The sequence below is a fragment of the Orycteropus afer genome, unplaced genomic scaffold (genome assembly GCF_000298275.1).
Source record: "Orycteropus afer afer isolate SDZICR_OR568_19922 unplaced genomic scaffold, OryAfe1.0 scaffold00001, whole genome shotgun sequence".
NCBI classification, from domain to species: Eukaryota; Metazoa; Chordata; class Mammalia; order Tubulidentata; family Orycteropodidae; genus Orycteropus; species Orycteropus afer.
This window is the reverse complement of record NW_006921588.1, coordinates 4809594-4827829: the sequence shown is the minus strand read 5'-3', so window position 1 is coordinate 4827829 and position 18236 is coordinate 4809594. Positions and strand designations below refer to the sequence as shown.

General features: G+C 39.3%; 1 protein-coding gene across 1 annotated transcript in view; it reads left to right on the top strand.

Annotated features, from left to right (window-relative positions):
- MFSD6 (major facilitator superfamily domain containing 6) overlaps positions 1 to 12380 on the top strand; it is a 74505-nt gene extending 62125 nt beyond the window's left edge. Inside the window, exons 3-6 of the mRNA XM_007949903.1 lie at positions 5363 to 5524; positions 6865 to 6963; positions 9482 to 9762; positions 12177 to 12380. Of these exons, the coding sequence (XP_007948094.1) occupies positions 5363 to 5524; positions 6865 to 6963; positions 9482 to 9762; positions 12177 to 12380 (746 nt within the window). The remainder of the gene's footprint in view (positions 1 to 5362; positions 5525 to 6864; positions 6964 to 9481; positions 9763 to 12176) is intronic.
- Positions 12381 to 18236: the final 5856 nt, after the last annotated feature.

The window sequence follows — 18236 nt, the reverse complement described above, 5'->3', positions numbered from 1 at the left end:
TGCTTCAGGGTTGTATCTTTTCACCATACTTATTCAATCTGTATGATTAAGAACCTGGACTATGTGACAAAGAACATGGGATGAGGATCAGAGGTCAACTCATTAACAACCTGCAATATGCAGATGACACAACCTTGCTTGCTGAAAGTTAAGATGACTTGAAGCACTTACTGATGAAGATTAAAGACAATAGTCTTCAGTATGGGTTACGCTTCAACATAAAGAAAATGAAAATCCTTGCAAATGGACCAATAAGCAACATTGCGATAAATAGAGAAAAGATTGAGGTTGTCAAAGATGTATTTTACTTGGATCCACAATCACCACCCATGGAAGCAGCAATCAAGAAATCAGACATCGTATTGTACTGGGCAAATCTATTGTAAGAGACCCCTTTAAAGTACTGAAGAGCAAAGGTGTCATTTTGAAAACTAAGGTGTGCCTAACCCAAGTCATGGTATTTTCAGTCACCTCATATGCATGTGAAAGCTGGACAATGAACAAGAAAGACCAAAGAAGAGTTAATGCCTTTGAATTATGATGTTGGTGAAGAATATTGAAAATACCATGCACTGCCAGAAGAACTAACAAATCTGCCTTGGAAGAAGTGCAGCCAGAATGCTCCTTGAAAGCAGGAATGGCCAGACTTCATCTCATCTACTTTGGTCATGCTGTCAGAAGAGACCATTCCCTGGAGAGGGTATCATGCTTGGTGAAGTGGAGGATCAGTGAAAAAGGGGAAGGGCCTCAATAAGATGGATTGACACAGTGGCTGCAATGATAATACCAAGTATAGCAAGGATTGTGAGGATGGAGCATGACCGGGCAGTGTTTCATTCTATTATACATAGAGTCACTATGAGTCGAAGCTGACTCCATGGCACCTAACAATAACAGGAAGAAAAGACCAACATGGATGTCAGAAGAGACTCTGAAATTTGCTCTTGAATGGAGGGTACCTAAAGCAAATGGAAGAAAAGACAAGATAAAAGAGCAAAATGGAAGATTCCAAAGGGCAGCATGAGAAGACAAAGTATTATAATTAAATGTTCAGAGACCTGAAGTCAGAAAATGAAAAAGGCAGAACATGCTCTGCATTTATTAAGCTGAAAGAACTGAAGAAAAAATCAAGCCTTGACTTGTAATGTTGAAGGACTCTATGAGCAAGATATTGAAAAAATTACATCATTACTATCTGCCAAACCAGTGAGAATCATGGTTCAGCCAAGTTGACACATATTTTTGGAGGACACAATTCGAACCATGACAAATACCTTAATAAAAATTTTAATTCAGACAGTTGATAGTTGTTGTATATTAAAATAAGGACCCAAATTATTTTTAACTTGAACTCAAAGAATATACATTTCTAGCCCCTTTCCATATAATGAATCAGAATCGACATCCTAACAAGATTCTTATGTATATGTAAGAATCACCTGGGGGCCTTGTGAAAATCTAGATTCTAATTCAATATACATGAGGTGGTGGTTGTTGTGTTGTGATGTGCTGTAGCGACCCCTCCTTTAGTTTCCAAGGCAGTATCACTACAGAAGTAGATTGCCCAACCTTCCTTCCAAGGAGTGGCCCTGAAATAATCTAAGTTATGTAAACAAACTCTGTCTCCAAAAAATGTTAATCATGGTGCTAATGGAAAAATAAAAATAGAAATAATCTTAATGTTAAAAAGTGGGTACCTAGTTAAATAAAGAAGGAACTCTGATGGCATAGTGGTTAAGTGCTTAGCTGCTAATAGAAAGGTCAGAAGGAGGGGACTTCTGGTAAGATGGTGGAATAGGCAAACAAGCTACATATTCTTCAACAAAGAAAAGAGAAATCAATTGACAGAGGTACAGAAGATAATCCTAGAGCCCTGAGCTTTGAAATGAAGGATACAGAAGTGGATTAGGCACCAACTAGTGGAAAACCTGAATGAAAACAGTGAGTATGGAGAAAGACAGAGCTGCAGACTGTCAGCTACTCTACTGACAGTATCAACAGCCTGAATATTTCCAAGTGGTGTTGGGATCTGAGAATTAACCTAAAGATCAGCCCTGGTTGCCAAGGGCTCCAGGGACTGTGCTGGTGGCTAATTACTAGGAAGGGAAACAGCAAGGAGGGAGACAACCTGAGCTGTGGACTTTCAACTGTCTCAGGTGTGTGTGTGGGGTAGCCATTTTGATTATTTACAAATGGTGGTCATTTTGGATATTTAAAGTGTCCAAGGGCATAACCATTTTGAATGTTTACAAGTGGTGGCCATTTTGGATATTTAAAGTGACAGCATTCTCATTCGGATTCCAGGGACCTAAGAATAGGCTTCGCTTGCTAAGGATGGCAGGGACATATAAGAAGGTGACAACAGGAAAGGAGACAGGTGGTGAGTATGTAAGTGCTGCCAACTAGTGAATAGAGGAGCACAGCACCCTGCTTGCATAGATAACATCCAAAGAAAACAAAAATTGTGGGCAAGTCACTCAAACATACAATCACCAATTAAATATAAACACAAAAAGTCACAATATCTCAGAGCCAACAGAGAATCACAGTCCACACAAAGAAGCAAGATAAAGGAAGAGAAACAAAGGACCAGGAAACAGACCCAGAACACATCCCTGAGGAATAAGCAGCATTGGAACTCCCTGATAAGGAATTCAAAAAGAATTATATTTAGGTACCTTCAACAGATTAAGAGACAGATCAAGGAAAATACTGACAAAATTGAGGAAGACAAAGAGAAAACCCTAGAACGATTTTGGAAGAAAATACAAGAACAAAATTACAAAATAAATGAAAAATTAGAAATGATTCTAAATCTACAGATAGAAATCCAGAAGATTCATACTAAGTTTTCAGAAATAGATAACACATTGAATGGGCAAAGGAGTATAATTGAATCAATGGAAGACAGAATTAGTGAAATTGAAGATGAATACCTCGATACTTCTTTGGAAAGGAATCAATCAGAAAAAAGATCAAAACAAAATTAAGAAAGCCTAAGGTTCATGTGGGATACCATCAAAAGGAATAACCTACATGTAATAGGAATTCCAGAACAGGAAGAGACGAATAAAACCACAGAGAAAACTGTCCAAGATTTTTGGAAGAGAAGTTCCCTGGTATAATGAAAGTTGAGAATATATCCATTCAGGAAGTCCAACAAACCCCAAACAGGATAGACCCCAAAAGAACATCACCAAGACATATCATCATCAAACTCACCAAAACCAAAGACAAAGAAAGAATCCTGAAAGCAATATGGGAAAAATGAGAAGTTACCTACAGAGGGTAACTGATAAGACTAAGCTCTGATTTCTCAGCAGAAACCATGCAGGTGAGAAGGCAGTGGGATGGTATATATAAAACCCTGAAAGAAAAAAAAATTCCATCCAAGAACTATATACCCAGAAAAATTGTCCCTCAAAAATGATGGTGTGATAGTGAAATTAAGACATTTCCAGATAAGCAGAAATTAAGGGAATTTTTTAAAACCAGACCAACCTTACAAAAGATACTAAAGGGAGTACTTTTGATAGAGAACCAACAACAGCAGTAACAACTGACCATTAACAACCAACTGACACAGGATGACATAACCCAGAAACCAATCCAGTTATGGAAGTATCTAAAGTAAATAAGCCTATAAGATTGTAAACAGAGATATCAACTGACAAATGAGGACAACTACAAACCAAAAAGAGGGAAAAAATTGTGTAGTTACAGAACTTCTAAATGGTAGGGAAGTCAAGACAACTGCAAGTTAGAATGGACTGTTCTAAACTTGGAAGAAAATTATAAATCACAGGATAACCTCAAAGAAAAATGATAAGCCTTCACATCAAAATAAAAAAGAGGACCAGCACAAATATTTGTTGTTGTTGTTGTGTGCCGTGGAGTCAGACCAACTCATAGTGACCCCTCCTTGGGTTTAGCAAATACTAAAACAATAGCAAATGAAGGGAGTGATGATATGATTCATAAACAAAACAAGCTCAGCACAGAAAATTATATGGACCTAAGAAATCAGCAACACTGCAAAAAAGCACATAACAAAATGACAGCAATGAATTCATACTTGTTGATAATTATACTACCAAAAGAGTAAAAAGAGAACCTAAAGATTGAGAGAAAATATTCGGCACTGACATATCTGACAAGGGACTTATCTCTAAAATTTATAGAAAACTCCAGCAACTCAACAACAAAAAGATTAACAATCCAATTAAACAATGGGCAGAAGACATAAATAGACACTTCATCAAAGAGGATATTCAGGCAGCCAGCAAATGCATGAAGAAATGCTCACGATCATTAGCCATTAGAGAGATGCAAATCAAAACAACAATGAGATACTATCTCACCCCAGCACTAATGGCAAAGTTCAACAAGACAGAAAATAACATGCTGGCAAGGATGTGGAAAGATTGGGAATCTCATACAGTGCTAGTGCGACTGTAAAATGATACAACCACTGTGGACAACAGTATGGCAAGTCCTTAAAAAGCTGGAATTAGAAATAACATTTGACCCAGCAATCCCATTACTAGGTATATATCCTAAAGAAGTGAGAGCCAGGACAAAAACAGATATATGCACACCCATGTTCATCGCAGCACTATTTACAATAGCCAAAGATGGAAACAACCTGGGTGTGCCTCAACAGAAGAATGGATAACCAAACTGTGGTACATACACACAATGACTACTAAGCAACACTAAAAAATAATGTAGAATCTGCAAAACACTGCATAACATGGTGAACTTGGAGGACATTATGCTGAGTGAAATAAGTCAATCACAGAAGGACAAATATAGTATTAGTTCGTTGTTGTGGAAGGTCAAGGAAAGGTTTTTATATGGAGGGAAACTTTCTTTGTTGGTTGCCAGGGGTGGGAGGAGAGGGGAGGAAACAGTGCAAAAAAAAAAAAATTGCATTGACCCATGTCACTTTGTTGTTGTTGTTATGTGCCATCGACTGCCACGTCTTTCTCCTCCTGACCTTCCTTTTTTTTAAAGTACATTTTATTGAAATATCATTTATGTACAGTGAAATACAGAAAACGTCACTTTAGTTTTGTGTATTTCACTGTACATAAATGATATTGCAATAAAATGTAATTTTTTTAAAAAAAAGGAAGGTCAGCAGGAGAAAGATGCGGCAGTCTACTTCTATAAAGATTATAGCCTTGGAAACGCTACGAGGCAGTTCTCTCTACTCTTGGGTCGCTATGCATCAGAATCAAATTGATGGCAATGAGTAGTGGGCAGTAGTAATAGGAGTTTAGTAAATAATTCACATTTCAAGAAAGAGTAAGTGAGGAGTGCTGACCAGACTACCTTTCCTGCTCTTCTCTCTCTCCAGGAGTGACCCATGCAGCCATCTGGGCGGCTTGCATTTCTTACCTCAGTGCGGCGGTTCCCCCTGAGCTGAGGACTTCTGCCCAGGGCATCCTGCAAGGCCTCCACCTGGGTTTGGGGCGAGGCTGTGGTGCCATGATTGGAGGCGTGTTAGTCAATTATTTTGGTAAGCATGGCTTTCTCTTTTTTCCTTTCTTATGTGATAAAAATTTATTATTTAGCAACATTTCAATAAACACATTATTACTGAAGATTGCTAGAAATCGAACTCCAGTATTCATATTCTTTTCCTAGATTTCATGGTATTCATAATTGTAAAGGAGTATGCTATTGGAAGGAGCTCTGGTGGAGCAGTGGTTAAAAGTATTTGGCTGCTAACCCAAAGATCAGTGGTTCAAACCCACCCACTGCTTTGTGGGAGAAATATGAGGCTGTCTGCATCCTTAAAGATTTACAGCCTTGGAAATCCTATGGGCATTTTTACTCAGTCCTAAAGGGTTGCTAAGAGTCGGAATCAACTTGATGGCAGTGGATGGGTGGTGGTGAAGCTTATTAGGTGCTTAGAATGTTAGGTAACAGGGCCAGCCTGTTACCGTGCATGCTCTTCTGGTAAGCTGCTCAATGAAGTGCTGCTGATACCTCACAAGAGCCTGAAAGAGCATGTGTGCCTGTGGTTTGAAGTAAGGTAGGCAAAACTTGCTGATAGTAATGCTAGGGAAAGAAAATCCATTATTGTCATTCCATCAGGGTATTATGAACTAGAAAAACTTAACTATATGCTGGCTTTCTATGTCACTACACCTATGAGAACACAATCTGTCTGCCTTGTCAGATTTCCCTTGTTAGAAATATCAGGGGCTGGGGTGGAAATGCTGGTTATTCTCTTTCAAGGATCTTGAATGATCAGTCATCTATCTAAAGTGGGCCCAGGGATGTCTGAATTTATAGCACAAGTTGTACCCAGCTGTTCCAACTACAGATTAACAGAGCTGTTTGATAGTAGTTGGGTAAATTGTCTTTATGAAGAGGAGATCACCATTGAATTTTATGGCAAAAAGACACTCGTACAATCCATTTATAAGTAAAGTTACATTAATTGACCTATGATAGATCTAGTACCAGCACCTGGGTCTCCTGACACCTACCAACCAAAAAAACTCTAAACTGACTGCCATTGAGTCTATTCTGACTCATAGCAACTCCTATTGGATTTCCAAGGCTGTAAATCTTTTGGAAGCAGAATGTCCTATCTTTCTTCTGCAGACCTGCTGGTGGGTTCAAACCACCACCTTCTGGTTAGCAGCCAAATGCCTTAACCACTGCACTACCAGAGCTCCTGGACACTTACCCAGCCCTGTGTGACAGGGCTAACGGCCAAGTGCTTTTGTTTGGTTGGTCCCAAGTTCGGCCACATTTGCCATGCACTTCAGAGCATTGAAGTTTTTGGATGAGGGCTCTCTGCATTTTCTGAATTTACTTTATAGAATGCTCTGTTTGTTTACACAGGCGCTGCTGCAACCTTCCGAGGGATTGGCATGGCCTGCCTGGTAATCCTCCTGCTCTTTGCCCTGATCCAGTGGCTGGCAGTGCCAGATGAGGAAGAAGGTAAACATCCCCATTCTTGATGGGTCTAAGTGTCAAACCAGGGGAATTCTACACCACATAATCCCATTAGTAGTAACAGAGTGTACAACAGATGTATTTAGTTAGATTTTCTTGTTGTTTGTTGTTGTTTGCCATTGAGTCGGCCCCGACTCATAGCGACCCCTCCTTGGGTTTCCGAGGCAGTATCACTACGGAAGTAGGAATGCCCAACATTTTTTCTTAGTGGTGTGTAAATGCACTCATGTGTACCATTGCTGGAGAGAAGCCACCTCCTGTGTTGAAAAGAGTATGGTAATTTTAAGTAGACTGAGGTTTTCTTGGTTTTGTTTTATGGTATGAGGTACTAGGGAAGAATTAGTTTTAAATTTCTCTGATATTCTAAAGGGATTTCAAATTTAAATGAAATCTTAGTCTTTATGCCTTTATCCTCATTTGAAAAAAAACAAACACTCTACAACATCTAAACTTTAAATTTGAAATCTTCTTTGAACCAGCCATGGCCTTTATTAAAATGGTTATACAAAAAGGAGATTATGTAAAACACTTTGTGTGGCTGAGAGTAAGTTGAATCTTTTTTATAGAAAAGGCCAGTCAGTAGAATGGTAATAATGTTGCTCAGTTCTTGGTCCCAGAAGTGGCCTCATCTTCTTTGAGTACCCACCTTTTGAGAGCCCTTTGCTTCTACCTGAAGAGAAAAACTGGCTTGTACCAGAAACTCCACAGACAGATTTAATTGCAATAGGTAACACAGAAAGTAAGATCAAACTGATTTTTCTCATTTACGTTCATCTGTAATCCTAACTGGGCCACATATTTTACACAGCCTTGGTCCATCCCTTTGGTAAAAGGCCAGTAGAAATCACTGTCACATGCCTTTTCTTGTATATCTGATGTATACAGTAAGTCCCCAGATCATGGACATTTGACTTACAGACAACTCATACTTGCCTTTAATTTTATGTAAATTTGCCCTCACTTTGAAACGATTGAACCAACCCCTACTTGCAACAAATTCTTTATCATAATCACCTTTCCTTGTTGCACATGAAGCTTTTATTTTATTGTGATTAGGGTGAAAGTTTACAGAGCAAATTCACTTTCCATACAGCAGCTCACATACACTTTGTCTTATGACATTGACTACAATTTACCACAGTGCAACAGCTCCCCTTCCACTTCCTCCCCATAGTTACCTCTTCCCTGTGTCGTTCCCTCCATGCACTCCTGCCCCCTGAGCTGTGTCCCTGTGTATAAGCAGCCCTTCTATTCTCCCATGGTTGTTCTCTCCATGGAGTGTATCTGCCTAGTATAAATGTTCACCTCATATGCCTGTCTTTTGTTTGGCTGAAAGCCACAGGTGTGGGTTCAATTCCAGACCTGAAGGGCAGCTAGGGGCCATAGTCTTAGTGGTTCCATCAGGCTCTATCAGACCAGCAAACCTGGCCCCCCCCTTTTTTTCTTTTCCAAATGATTTTGAGTTTTGTTCTACATTGTTCTCCCACTCTACCCAGGATCTCCTACGTAGATTACTCTCTGAGTGGTTGACAGTGGTAGTCTGACACCATCTAGTTCTTCTGGTCTCATAGTCATATAGGATGAGGATCACATGGTGTACCAGTTGCTTGGACTAATTGTTTCCATGAATGTTTGGTTTTCTTCATTCTTCTTTGCTCTGGATGAGGAGCGATCCATCGTTGCATCTAGATGGCTGTTTGTAAGCTTTTAAGCTCCCAGTTACTACTCACCAAAGTAGGAGGTGGAACAATGTTTTGTGTAGTGTGTTATGCCAATTGAGCTTGATGTCCCCTACGACTGTAGTCCCAAGCCCACAGGTTCAACTACTCGCTCCCTCTGGGTAGCTGGCTGTACCCAAGAAGTAATTATAACCTTGTCCCTTGTCAGCTCTACTATACATCTGGGAATTCTTACAGATCATAGAATACTCCTGTAGAAACATTGCCTGCTAACCCTATACCACATGCTGCTTTTAAATCACTGAAGAGGCTTGAGCCTTTTCTTGCACTAAAGTAAGGCTAAATAAGCACTGTATGCATCTGTTCCAACTTACCTCCATATTAAACTTAAAAACACCTAGGAATAGATCTCATTTGTAACCTGGGGACTGCCTGCATAACAGAATGAAACATTGCCCAGTGCTGTGCCATCTTCATGATTGTTGGCATATTTGAGTCCATTGTTGCAGCTATTATGTCAACACATCTCACTGAGGATTTCTCTCATTTTTGCTGATCCTCCAGTTTACCAACCATAATGTTCTTTTCTAGCAATTTACTGTACATTAAGCCCTATAGATGATAGAGGTTTCAAAACCCTGAAAAATGATATCATGTTTATTTATTCGGTATTTGCACCAAGTAAAGAAGTCTCTGGTAAACAGCAATTTATTAATGTTGCATAGCATACTAAAATAGGATTATGGGATTGTTGCTTTTATTTTTTCTTTGTTTAAATATGAAGAAAATCCTGAAACATGATTTAAACATTATTTTCTCTCCAGACAAGACAATGTTGGCAGAGAGGATTCCTGTTCCCTCCAGTCCTGTTCCCATAGCAACCATCGACTTGGTACAGCAACAGACAGAAGATGTCATGCCACGCATTGAGCCCAGACTTCCACCCAAGAAAACCAAGCACCAGGAAGAACAAGAAGATGTGAACAAACCAGCCTGGGGAGTCAGCTCTTCTCCCTGGGTGACCTTTATCTATGTGCTCTATCAAATTAAAGAGATGATGCAACTAACAAGAGACAGTCGTGCTTCAGAGATACAGCCTTTACAGGTAAAATTTCTCTGCTTGTTAGTAATGTCACCATTCAACCAGAAAGATATTTTGAAGGTCCATTAAGGGAAATAGACATATAAATAATTTCAGTACTCTGTGATAAGTATATTACAGAGGTGTATACAAGGTCCCAGAGAGGGCAAATTCTGCATTATGGAACTTAGGAAGACTTCACAGAGAAGGTGGTATTTCTTGAGAGAAATAAAATAAATTAATTCACTCTGATTTTTTGTATTTATTTAAAATTTCAAGACTGGTGAATACCAGATGTAATGAGAATATGTGATATTTGAATTGGGGGACCCATATTTATTAATCTCTAATGCCAAATTCTAGTGCTGGGAATTATTTATAATAGGACCTCCATAAATCCCTGTGAATTAATTAAATAGTCAGTCACCTGAACCACAGTATGGTCTGGTCAAGCTGCTTACTCAGTGGAAGTGTGGTTTTGCTAGTCTCCCCTGAGTAAAATCAAATCATGTTGATAAAACAGCATGGGTAATTATGTAACTGAAACTACATCCTGATTGTGAAAAATGAGTAAGTGACTTCTATGAATAGTTTGGCTAAAGTAATGAGTTCCACTTCCCTCTTTTTATATTAATCACTTCCTTTTATTTGTATCATTGTAAGTTCATATAACCTCTGTATCTAGAGTCACTTCAGAGGACACATAAGGAAATAAATAAAGGGGAAAAACTTGAAAATAAAGGGTGGTTTGTGTAATTTCCCTTGTAGGAAATTTGTTAAAGCCCCTTACTTAAATTTATCTTGAATTGTAAACTAACATATAATATTTGCATAATTTTAACCAAATCTGATTCTTCATTGGTAACCATGATGCATGATCTTATTTATTTTTTCCATCAAGATAATAAATTCCCATATATCTCCTGCTCAGTTAATAACTGACCTATCGGGGTGGGCAGAGCAAATAAAACATGCTAATATCTTACAGCAGGGAGGTGAAGTAGGACAAAGGATGACACTGGATGTCTGAAGCAATCTTTTCATTACTATGGGTAAAATTACTCATTACTCATACTCATTTTCATAAAAGCCTATTAGGCTTAATGGCATTTTTTTTTAAGAAATGTTTTTTTGTACCTGATATGTTAAGATTAATCAGAACTGTTAGATATTATGACATAATTATTCTTCTGAAGTCTTACACTAAGATTTTTTAAAATATATTTTAGACTCAATCACACAAATGAAATTTTTTTTTTTTTTTTGTTCTCAACTATTTGAAGCAATGGGTACTAATTCATAGGAAAAGTCCCTCTTTTTAAAAACATGATTCCTGGCTTATTAAAAAAACAAACATGGCATTTTATAGAAATTTCTGCAGGTGATACATGACAGCAAATGTGTGCTCACAGTTACGGTTTGTTATGTAAGTGCCTGTTTACATTTCCTTTTTTACCTGGACATTATCTTATTTAACTTTTAATGCATACTTTGACATCCCAAATATACACGTGGACTTTTAATTCCAGGGCATTCTTCTCCTGGTTTTGTATTCAAGGCTGAGAATGCTTTATTACTTACTGTTAGATGAGGCGTATGGGAGCTCTGGTGGTGCAAATGGTTAAGTGCTCAGCTGCTAACCGAAAGATTGAGGGTTCAAATCCATCCAGCCACTGTGCAGAAAAAAAGACCTTGCAATCTGCTTCCATAAAGATTATAAACAGAAAACCCTAAAGAGCAGTTCTCCTCTGTCACATGGGGTCACTCTGAATTGGAGTTTACTCAGTGGTGCCCAACAACAAAGGCATCTTTCCACCTCTGAATTCTGTGGTCCTAGAAAGCAGCACAGAGCCCCTGGGTGGTGCAAACAGTTAATGCACCTGACTGCTAACCAAAAGGCTGGAGGTCACATCCATCCAGAGGTGTCTTGAAAGAAAGGCCTGGCAATCTACTTCTGAGAAATTAGCTATTGAAAACTCCGTGGAGCACAGTTCTACTCTGACACACAGGGGTCACCATGAGTTAGAATTGATTTGATGGGAGCTGGTTTTTAGAAAATGGCCCAAGCTTTAGTTATTCAGTGCTGCATGCCCAGGGACTTGCCACAGTGGCTGGTGGGAGCTCAGTAAATACCTGGTGATGTAAATTGCTGGCCTAGTAGTAACAGGCATCTTGGTAGTAATGTTCCTATGTCTAAAAGAGACATCTACTCATAGTGTTTGTGTTTTTCATGCGGCTTTGGCAGTTGCACATAGGAAAAGAGATGAAAGGTAAGACATTCTATCCTTATTCCTCTAGTATTTTCCCTCCTGAAGTGGAAACTTCAGGGTGGTTCCCTCATGTTCCCTATATCTTAACTTGAAAACATATGAACATATGAAAAGTGTTGGATGTATTTGCTGTCACTGACCATGAGACATCTTCTGTTTCCTTCCCAGGGGACCAGTGAGAATCGAGAATATTCTTCAGCTGGTGGAGCCCAGCCTGTCCCATGTGAGACTCATGCTGACCCATCCAGAAATCAGCCATCCCCTAAAGCAGCCGCATCTCAGACCCAGCCCAGCCTCACTCCTCGCAGTGTAGACCAGCACGTGGAGGCAAGTCAGGAGCCGCGGGCCCAGCCTGCTGTCGAAGGACACTGAGGGGACCCTTCTCATCTCATAATCTGCATGGAATGGGTTCCTCCACCAGCACACAGGGAGAGGTACCCCAAACCCAGGACATGCTTTCCCTTGAGGATCATAGCACCACATATGCTTCTAAATATCTAAACTCATTAACATGGAAACATGCACATAGGAGCTACAGTACTTGTTGAAAGGAAAAGGTAAACTTTCATAATTCCATTGCAATTACAGAAAGGAGATGGAGTTCGAGGAGGACTCTCAGCTCTTTTTGGTGGTTAGGTTAAGTGCTATAGGACTTCTCTGCCAGTGGAGCAAAACTTGAGACCAGCAGTTACACTGAGTAAGTGGAGGGAAGGTGTTTCAAGGTGAATGCTGATACAGTTCTCTCTTTGTATTATTTATTCTATTAATTTGGTTTTTAGGGGTAAACTGGGAGGAAACAGCATGCATCTATAGTTTTTTTTTTTTCTTGAGGAGAATCATTTCAAAAAGTATAAGACATATTTAAAAAGTAACCAGATAAAAGTTAGGAGAATATATGATTTCGTTTAAAAAGTTTCATCAGAATCTTTCCATATCTGTAGCTGATATATTTTTATATGTTTATGAGATGTAATAAAAATAGTTGGTTCTTTGAACAGTAAAAGCTATAATTGATGACTGCAGGCTCAGTTGAGCTTTAAAATGCCTTTTTTTTTTTTTTAATGGACTTTACAGAAGACCAGAAATGGGGGAAAATTTAAAATAAACCAACTCAGTATCCTGTGGCTTGTTAGACAAGGAGTTACTAAAAATATTGATACTATAAATAGCCTTTATCACTGTTTACCATTTTATAGTGAGCTGGGCTCTAATTAGCTGGTTGAATAAAACAAAACAAAAATCACAGAATTCCTAAGGCTTTCTTCAGTTAAGCAATGCTATTTACAAATAGCAGTATAAGATTTAAGTGCCTGGGGGAGGGATAGATACAATTTGTGAAAATTACATAATGGGTCAGTTTTTGTTGTTTTGTTTTTGGTGAGGGAAAAGGGTAGTGAATAGGAAACCAGGAATGGGAAGGAAGGGAATAAGAAGTAACTGAACATTTTAATGACTTCAAGAGGCAAATCTCAGTGTATTCTTTCGCATGAAGAATAGGCAAATGGAGAGAAATAGGAATAGGAAAATGAACACTGGAGAGTTCAGATATGAGTATGCAACTGTAAATATTGCAGCCACAGTCAGAACGGTGCCTGGGTGAATCATGCAGACAGCTTGCTGCTAACAATGGAAGCTGAGGTTCGTATGAAGCAGTGGGGGAAGGTTGTGGAGAAGGGAACACTGCTTTCACTGAAGGTTAGTTAGTCTGTATAATAGTATGGACCAGCACAGGTGTAAGGAAAGAAAAGAACCACGTTAAAAATGATCAACTCGCCTTGCCCTCTGGTTGGACAGGCTCAACTGTCAAGGGAAGGTACCTCCATGACACATAGGGCTGCCCCACACTAGATCTTGGAGAAGGAAACTCTATATATGGATGTTTAGCTGTGCCACAAAACACAGCTTAAAATAACGGAGAGAAATAGAATTTAGCAAATAGTTATTTTTGCACTTGAACTGAAACATACTGTACTGTAAATTATCATGACTCATTTTAAGTGACCTTTAAAATCAGATGTATTTATTATGCTTATGTAATTATAGAAATAAATAAATGGGTGACAGGCTGAACCCCACCTATGAATGTACAGTCTGTGGATTTGTGAAACTGACAAAAGTCAAAAACTTACACTGTATCTTGTGTTTACAGTTCTGATTTATTTCTTTGAAAAGCCTGCTGTTTTGGAAATGCACAGTTGACATGTTGAAATAAAAATAAATACAATTTTTAAATGTTTCTTAAATTATAAAGATGTGTTTGAAAAAACAAAAGTCCTTTACTGCGTAATGAATGAGGCCAAATTCAACAGGCCTTTGTAATGGAACGTTTACTATGAGAGCTGATTCAATAATGCAGCAATTTCCAGCCTTTTAGAGCAGATATCCTCATGGGTTTGTGGACTTGTGACTTTTTCTTCTTGTCCTCAAAGTGCCATGTGTCATTTAAAAAAAACAATAAAATGAGTTCAAATTAAATTTTGATTGAGGATTTTATAACCCCTCTGAGAGCCCTGGAAATACCCATGGGTGTCACAAAGCCCAGGCTGGTAATCACTGCCTTAATGACTTATTTCATACTGTTTCCCCTATGATTGTGGGAAAAGTAAATTACCCCAGAGTGCTGCACTTTTGTGGACCCAAAGAGGTTAGTTGATAATTACTAAAGTATTCCTCAAAGCCTTAAGTATAATAAGAGATGATTGTAATACATATATTGTCCACGAGCCCGTAAACTTCATGAAAAGACTATGAATTCATAGGAAGAACTCGCTGCTTTTAGAAAAAGAAGATAGTTTATTAATCCTGCCATAGTGCACATGAAGCAGGTGGCTGGCAGGTAGTTTCCCTCTGATTTGCAGTGCCTTCTAGTACTGCTAGGGGTGGGTAGGTGGGCTACTGCTTCACTTCTCCTCCCAGCCTGTCTGGAGTTAAGCAGTGAATGTGGGATATGGGAGGGGAACTTGTTATGTGCCAATGAGATTATCATTTTGTCTGTATCTATCACTATTTCCATTTTAAATACGAAGATTACAAAACTAACAGAGCTTATGTTACATGACCAAGGTCATAAAGCCAGGATTTTAACTCAAATCTGCCTGACGACAAAGTACAGGTCTGTCCAACACCTTCATCCATGCCAGGAGGCAGGAGACCATTCTTTGCTTCTGCTCTGGCCTGAAACTGGCCTGAAACTGATACACATGTGTGTGGTTGCATTTCCATTTAGGATTTCTAGATATTCCAAAGTACCTAGAAATCTAGTACCTTCGAAAGAAATTCCTGAAATTTTGTTAATTGTGAAAGTGATTGCACCCTGGAGGTGAAGTTGGTTGGCTGAGCATTCCTAAAGAGAAAACCCAGAGGAACCCTGAAGACCAGTGTCAAGGGGGTCAGGAAGAGCAGGCAGACACTCCCATAGCTTGGTATCCTAAGGCCATGGCTTTGTACGGAGCAGCACTGCCTAAGGGAATTTACTGTGATGATGGAAACATTCTATGTGCTGTCCAGGATGGCATCCATTGCTGTTGCTAGTTGCGGTCGACTCCGACTCATCCCTGGGTCCTGCACCATCTTTGTGGTTGTTATGAGCCTGTTGTTGTGGCTACTGAGTCAGTGCATCTTGTGAGGGTGTCACGCATTTTCACTGGCCCTCTGCTTTACCAAGTATGGTGTTCTTTCCTGCTGTTTCCCGATGATGTGTCCTAAGTGAGTTGAAGTCTTGCCGTCTTCACTTCTAAGGAATGTTCTGGTTGTATTTCTTTTACCCTTTTCAAGACTTAATTATTTTCTGCTTTGAATTCTTTGTGGAAACTATGTGCTTTCAGTAATGTGAGGTATTTTGAATGAAATGAAAAAAAAAAAAAATGTTTTGAGGTTAATATGGATTTTCTCATACAGTTAATGGGACACATATGTCCTGAAGGGGTTTCTGGTGCTGGGGTTGGTAGGAGGAGGCCCATTTCTTCAGATTCATGCAATTACACAGGCCCCTACCAGGTGGCAGCATGCACTAACAGTGGGATAGCAGCTTCTCACTAAACTCCAGCGGAAGAAAATGTAGGTGGGCACTGTATGTCCCACAGGTCACATAAATGGTTAAGACTGATTGGTTTTTTCTCTTGGCAGTCCACAATATATTCAATATTCTTTGCCAGCACTACAGTTTGAATGTATTGACTCTTTGTCTTCCTTTTCATTATCCAGTTTTCACACGTATATGAGGTAACTGAAAATGTCATGGCTTGGGGGTCACCTTAGTCATAAAAGTGGTATCTTTGCTTTTTAAAACTTTAAAACAGCTGATTTGCCCAATGCAATAGCCATTAGCTGTAAGCATTTGAAATGTGGCTAGTGTGTCTGAGAAATTAGATTTCTCTATTTATTTAAACAGCCACATGTAGCTTGTGGCTACTGTGTTGGACAGCATACACAGGAAGAGATCACCTTTGGCAGATGTCTGCATCTCCATTTCCTCATCTCCAAGAGAGGCTGTACTTTCAGTTTTCTGTGAAGATGAGGGTGTGCTTGTGACAAGCTGACTGTGGGGAAAGAAGACGAGTTTCCATTCAGAAGTTCATCTGCCCTTTGTTGTGTAAGGACAAGGCTTAGGCTATGAAGTCTTAAACCTCTCCTACACCATTTGAGCAAAGCTCTAAGAATACCCAGCTCAAGAATTCCAAACCATCAAGCAGATGGGAGAGTGCCTGGAAAGGGATAGAGTAAAGCGGCGGAAGAAGGGGGAAGTGTTTTTTCAGGTCAGAAAGTAATTCACCTTATGCTAGAACAAACTGTGGTTTGAGATAAAGGAGTAACTGGAAAGCTGCTGATGGCTAGAATGGGGAAGTGAGTTAGTCCAGGTAGATATATCTCACTCATCTCCCATCTGCCTTGGGCAGCTAATCTGGGACCACCTGTCCCACGGCGGCATCAGGAAGGTCCCAGCTTTTATGTGGCAGCTAAAGGACCTTCTAGAGCTGCGGTTAGGCGTGCAGGCTTTGGGGTTGACATGTCTATATTAGAGCCCCTAGCTCTGACAGTTGACACAAAAGCCTCTCTGGGCCTCAGATCTCTCCTCTGTGAAACTGAGATGATTACAGAACCTACCTGGTAGGTTTGTGTGATGTTTAAGTGACATACCTAATATGTAGTATATTATTTAAAAAAAAAAAAAATTCCCATCGTTGTGTGGCAAATGGCCTAGGGCAAAAAGAGTTCTATCTAATTTTCCCATCCAGGGCCTAGCCATTGGATTTTAGTGTTTTGGTGGTGTTTAAATCTATAATCCTATTCCATTTCCCCAGACTACAATGTCATGCTAAATATATCTACCCCATAAGCTGTACAAAAAAAAATGTTCAATTCTAACATGCATTTTAAACTTTAAGTGGTTAGAGGTATGAGTTTGTAGACAAAATTAAACAAAACATACACTGAAGAGAATAGGAATAAAAAGTAACAATGACAGTTCCATAATATGTGATGTCTGCAGAGAGGGAGAGATAAGAAGACATTTGTTCTATAATTTTAATTTTTCTTTTTCTCTCAAGAGGTATAAACATAAAACAATGATTTTATAATAATTTAACAAATATTGTGCTCTTTTTCAAATAGTTAACTGAGAATGCTGTTATGTTTTTAAACTTTAACTTATATTTTTAAAATTTCAAGCCTTTTTCATTCTCTGAAAAGATCTATGGGGGTCTCAAAAAAATAACATCTAGACCAGTGCTACTCAAAAGCGTGGTCGTGGACTGATGCTGTCCATAGTGTTGCTGGCGTGTGACAAAACAGAACCTAAGTGTTTTGAAATGTTTAAGGGAGTTGACATTGCCATGCTATCCCAGCACATGCTCATTGGGCTTATATTTTGTATGTATTTTAAAAAATGTTTGCTTTTCCTAAGACTTCTTTTCTAGTGTACTTTACAGAAGTCTTGCTCTGTGAAGGACTGGGAGGAAGTAACTGTTCATCACCAGTTTGAGAGGCACTGGAGCCACAACTGCGGTACACCAAGCTGGAAGTGCACCCAACTGGTCTGCACGTGACGTCACCTGATGCTCTCATCTCTTGAATGGATTATTTATGAGCCATTTCCTTGATGAGGAGCTCTGGTGATGTAGTGGATAAGGCACTTGACTGCTAACTGGAAAGTCAGCCATTCAAACCCACCAGCTGCTCTGCGGAAGGAAGACTGGGTGATCTACTTCTGTAAAGATTTACAGTCTTAGA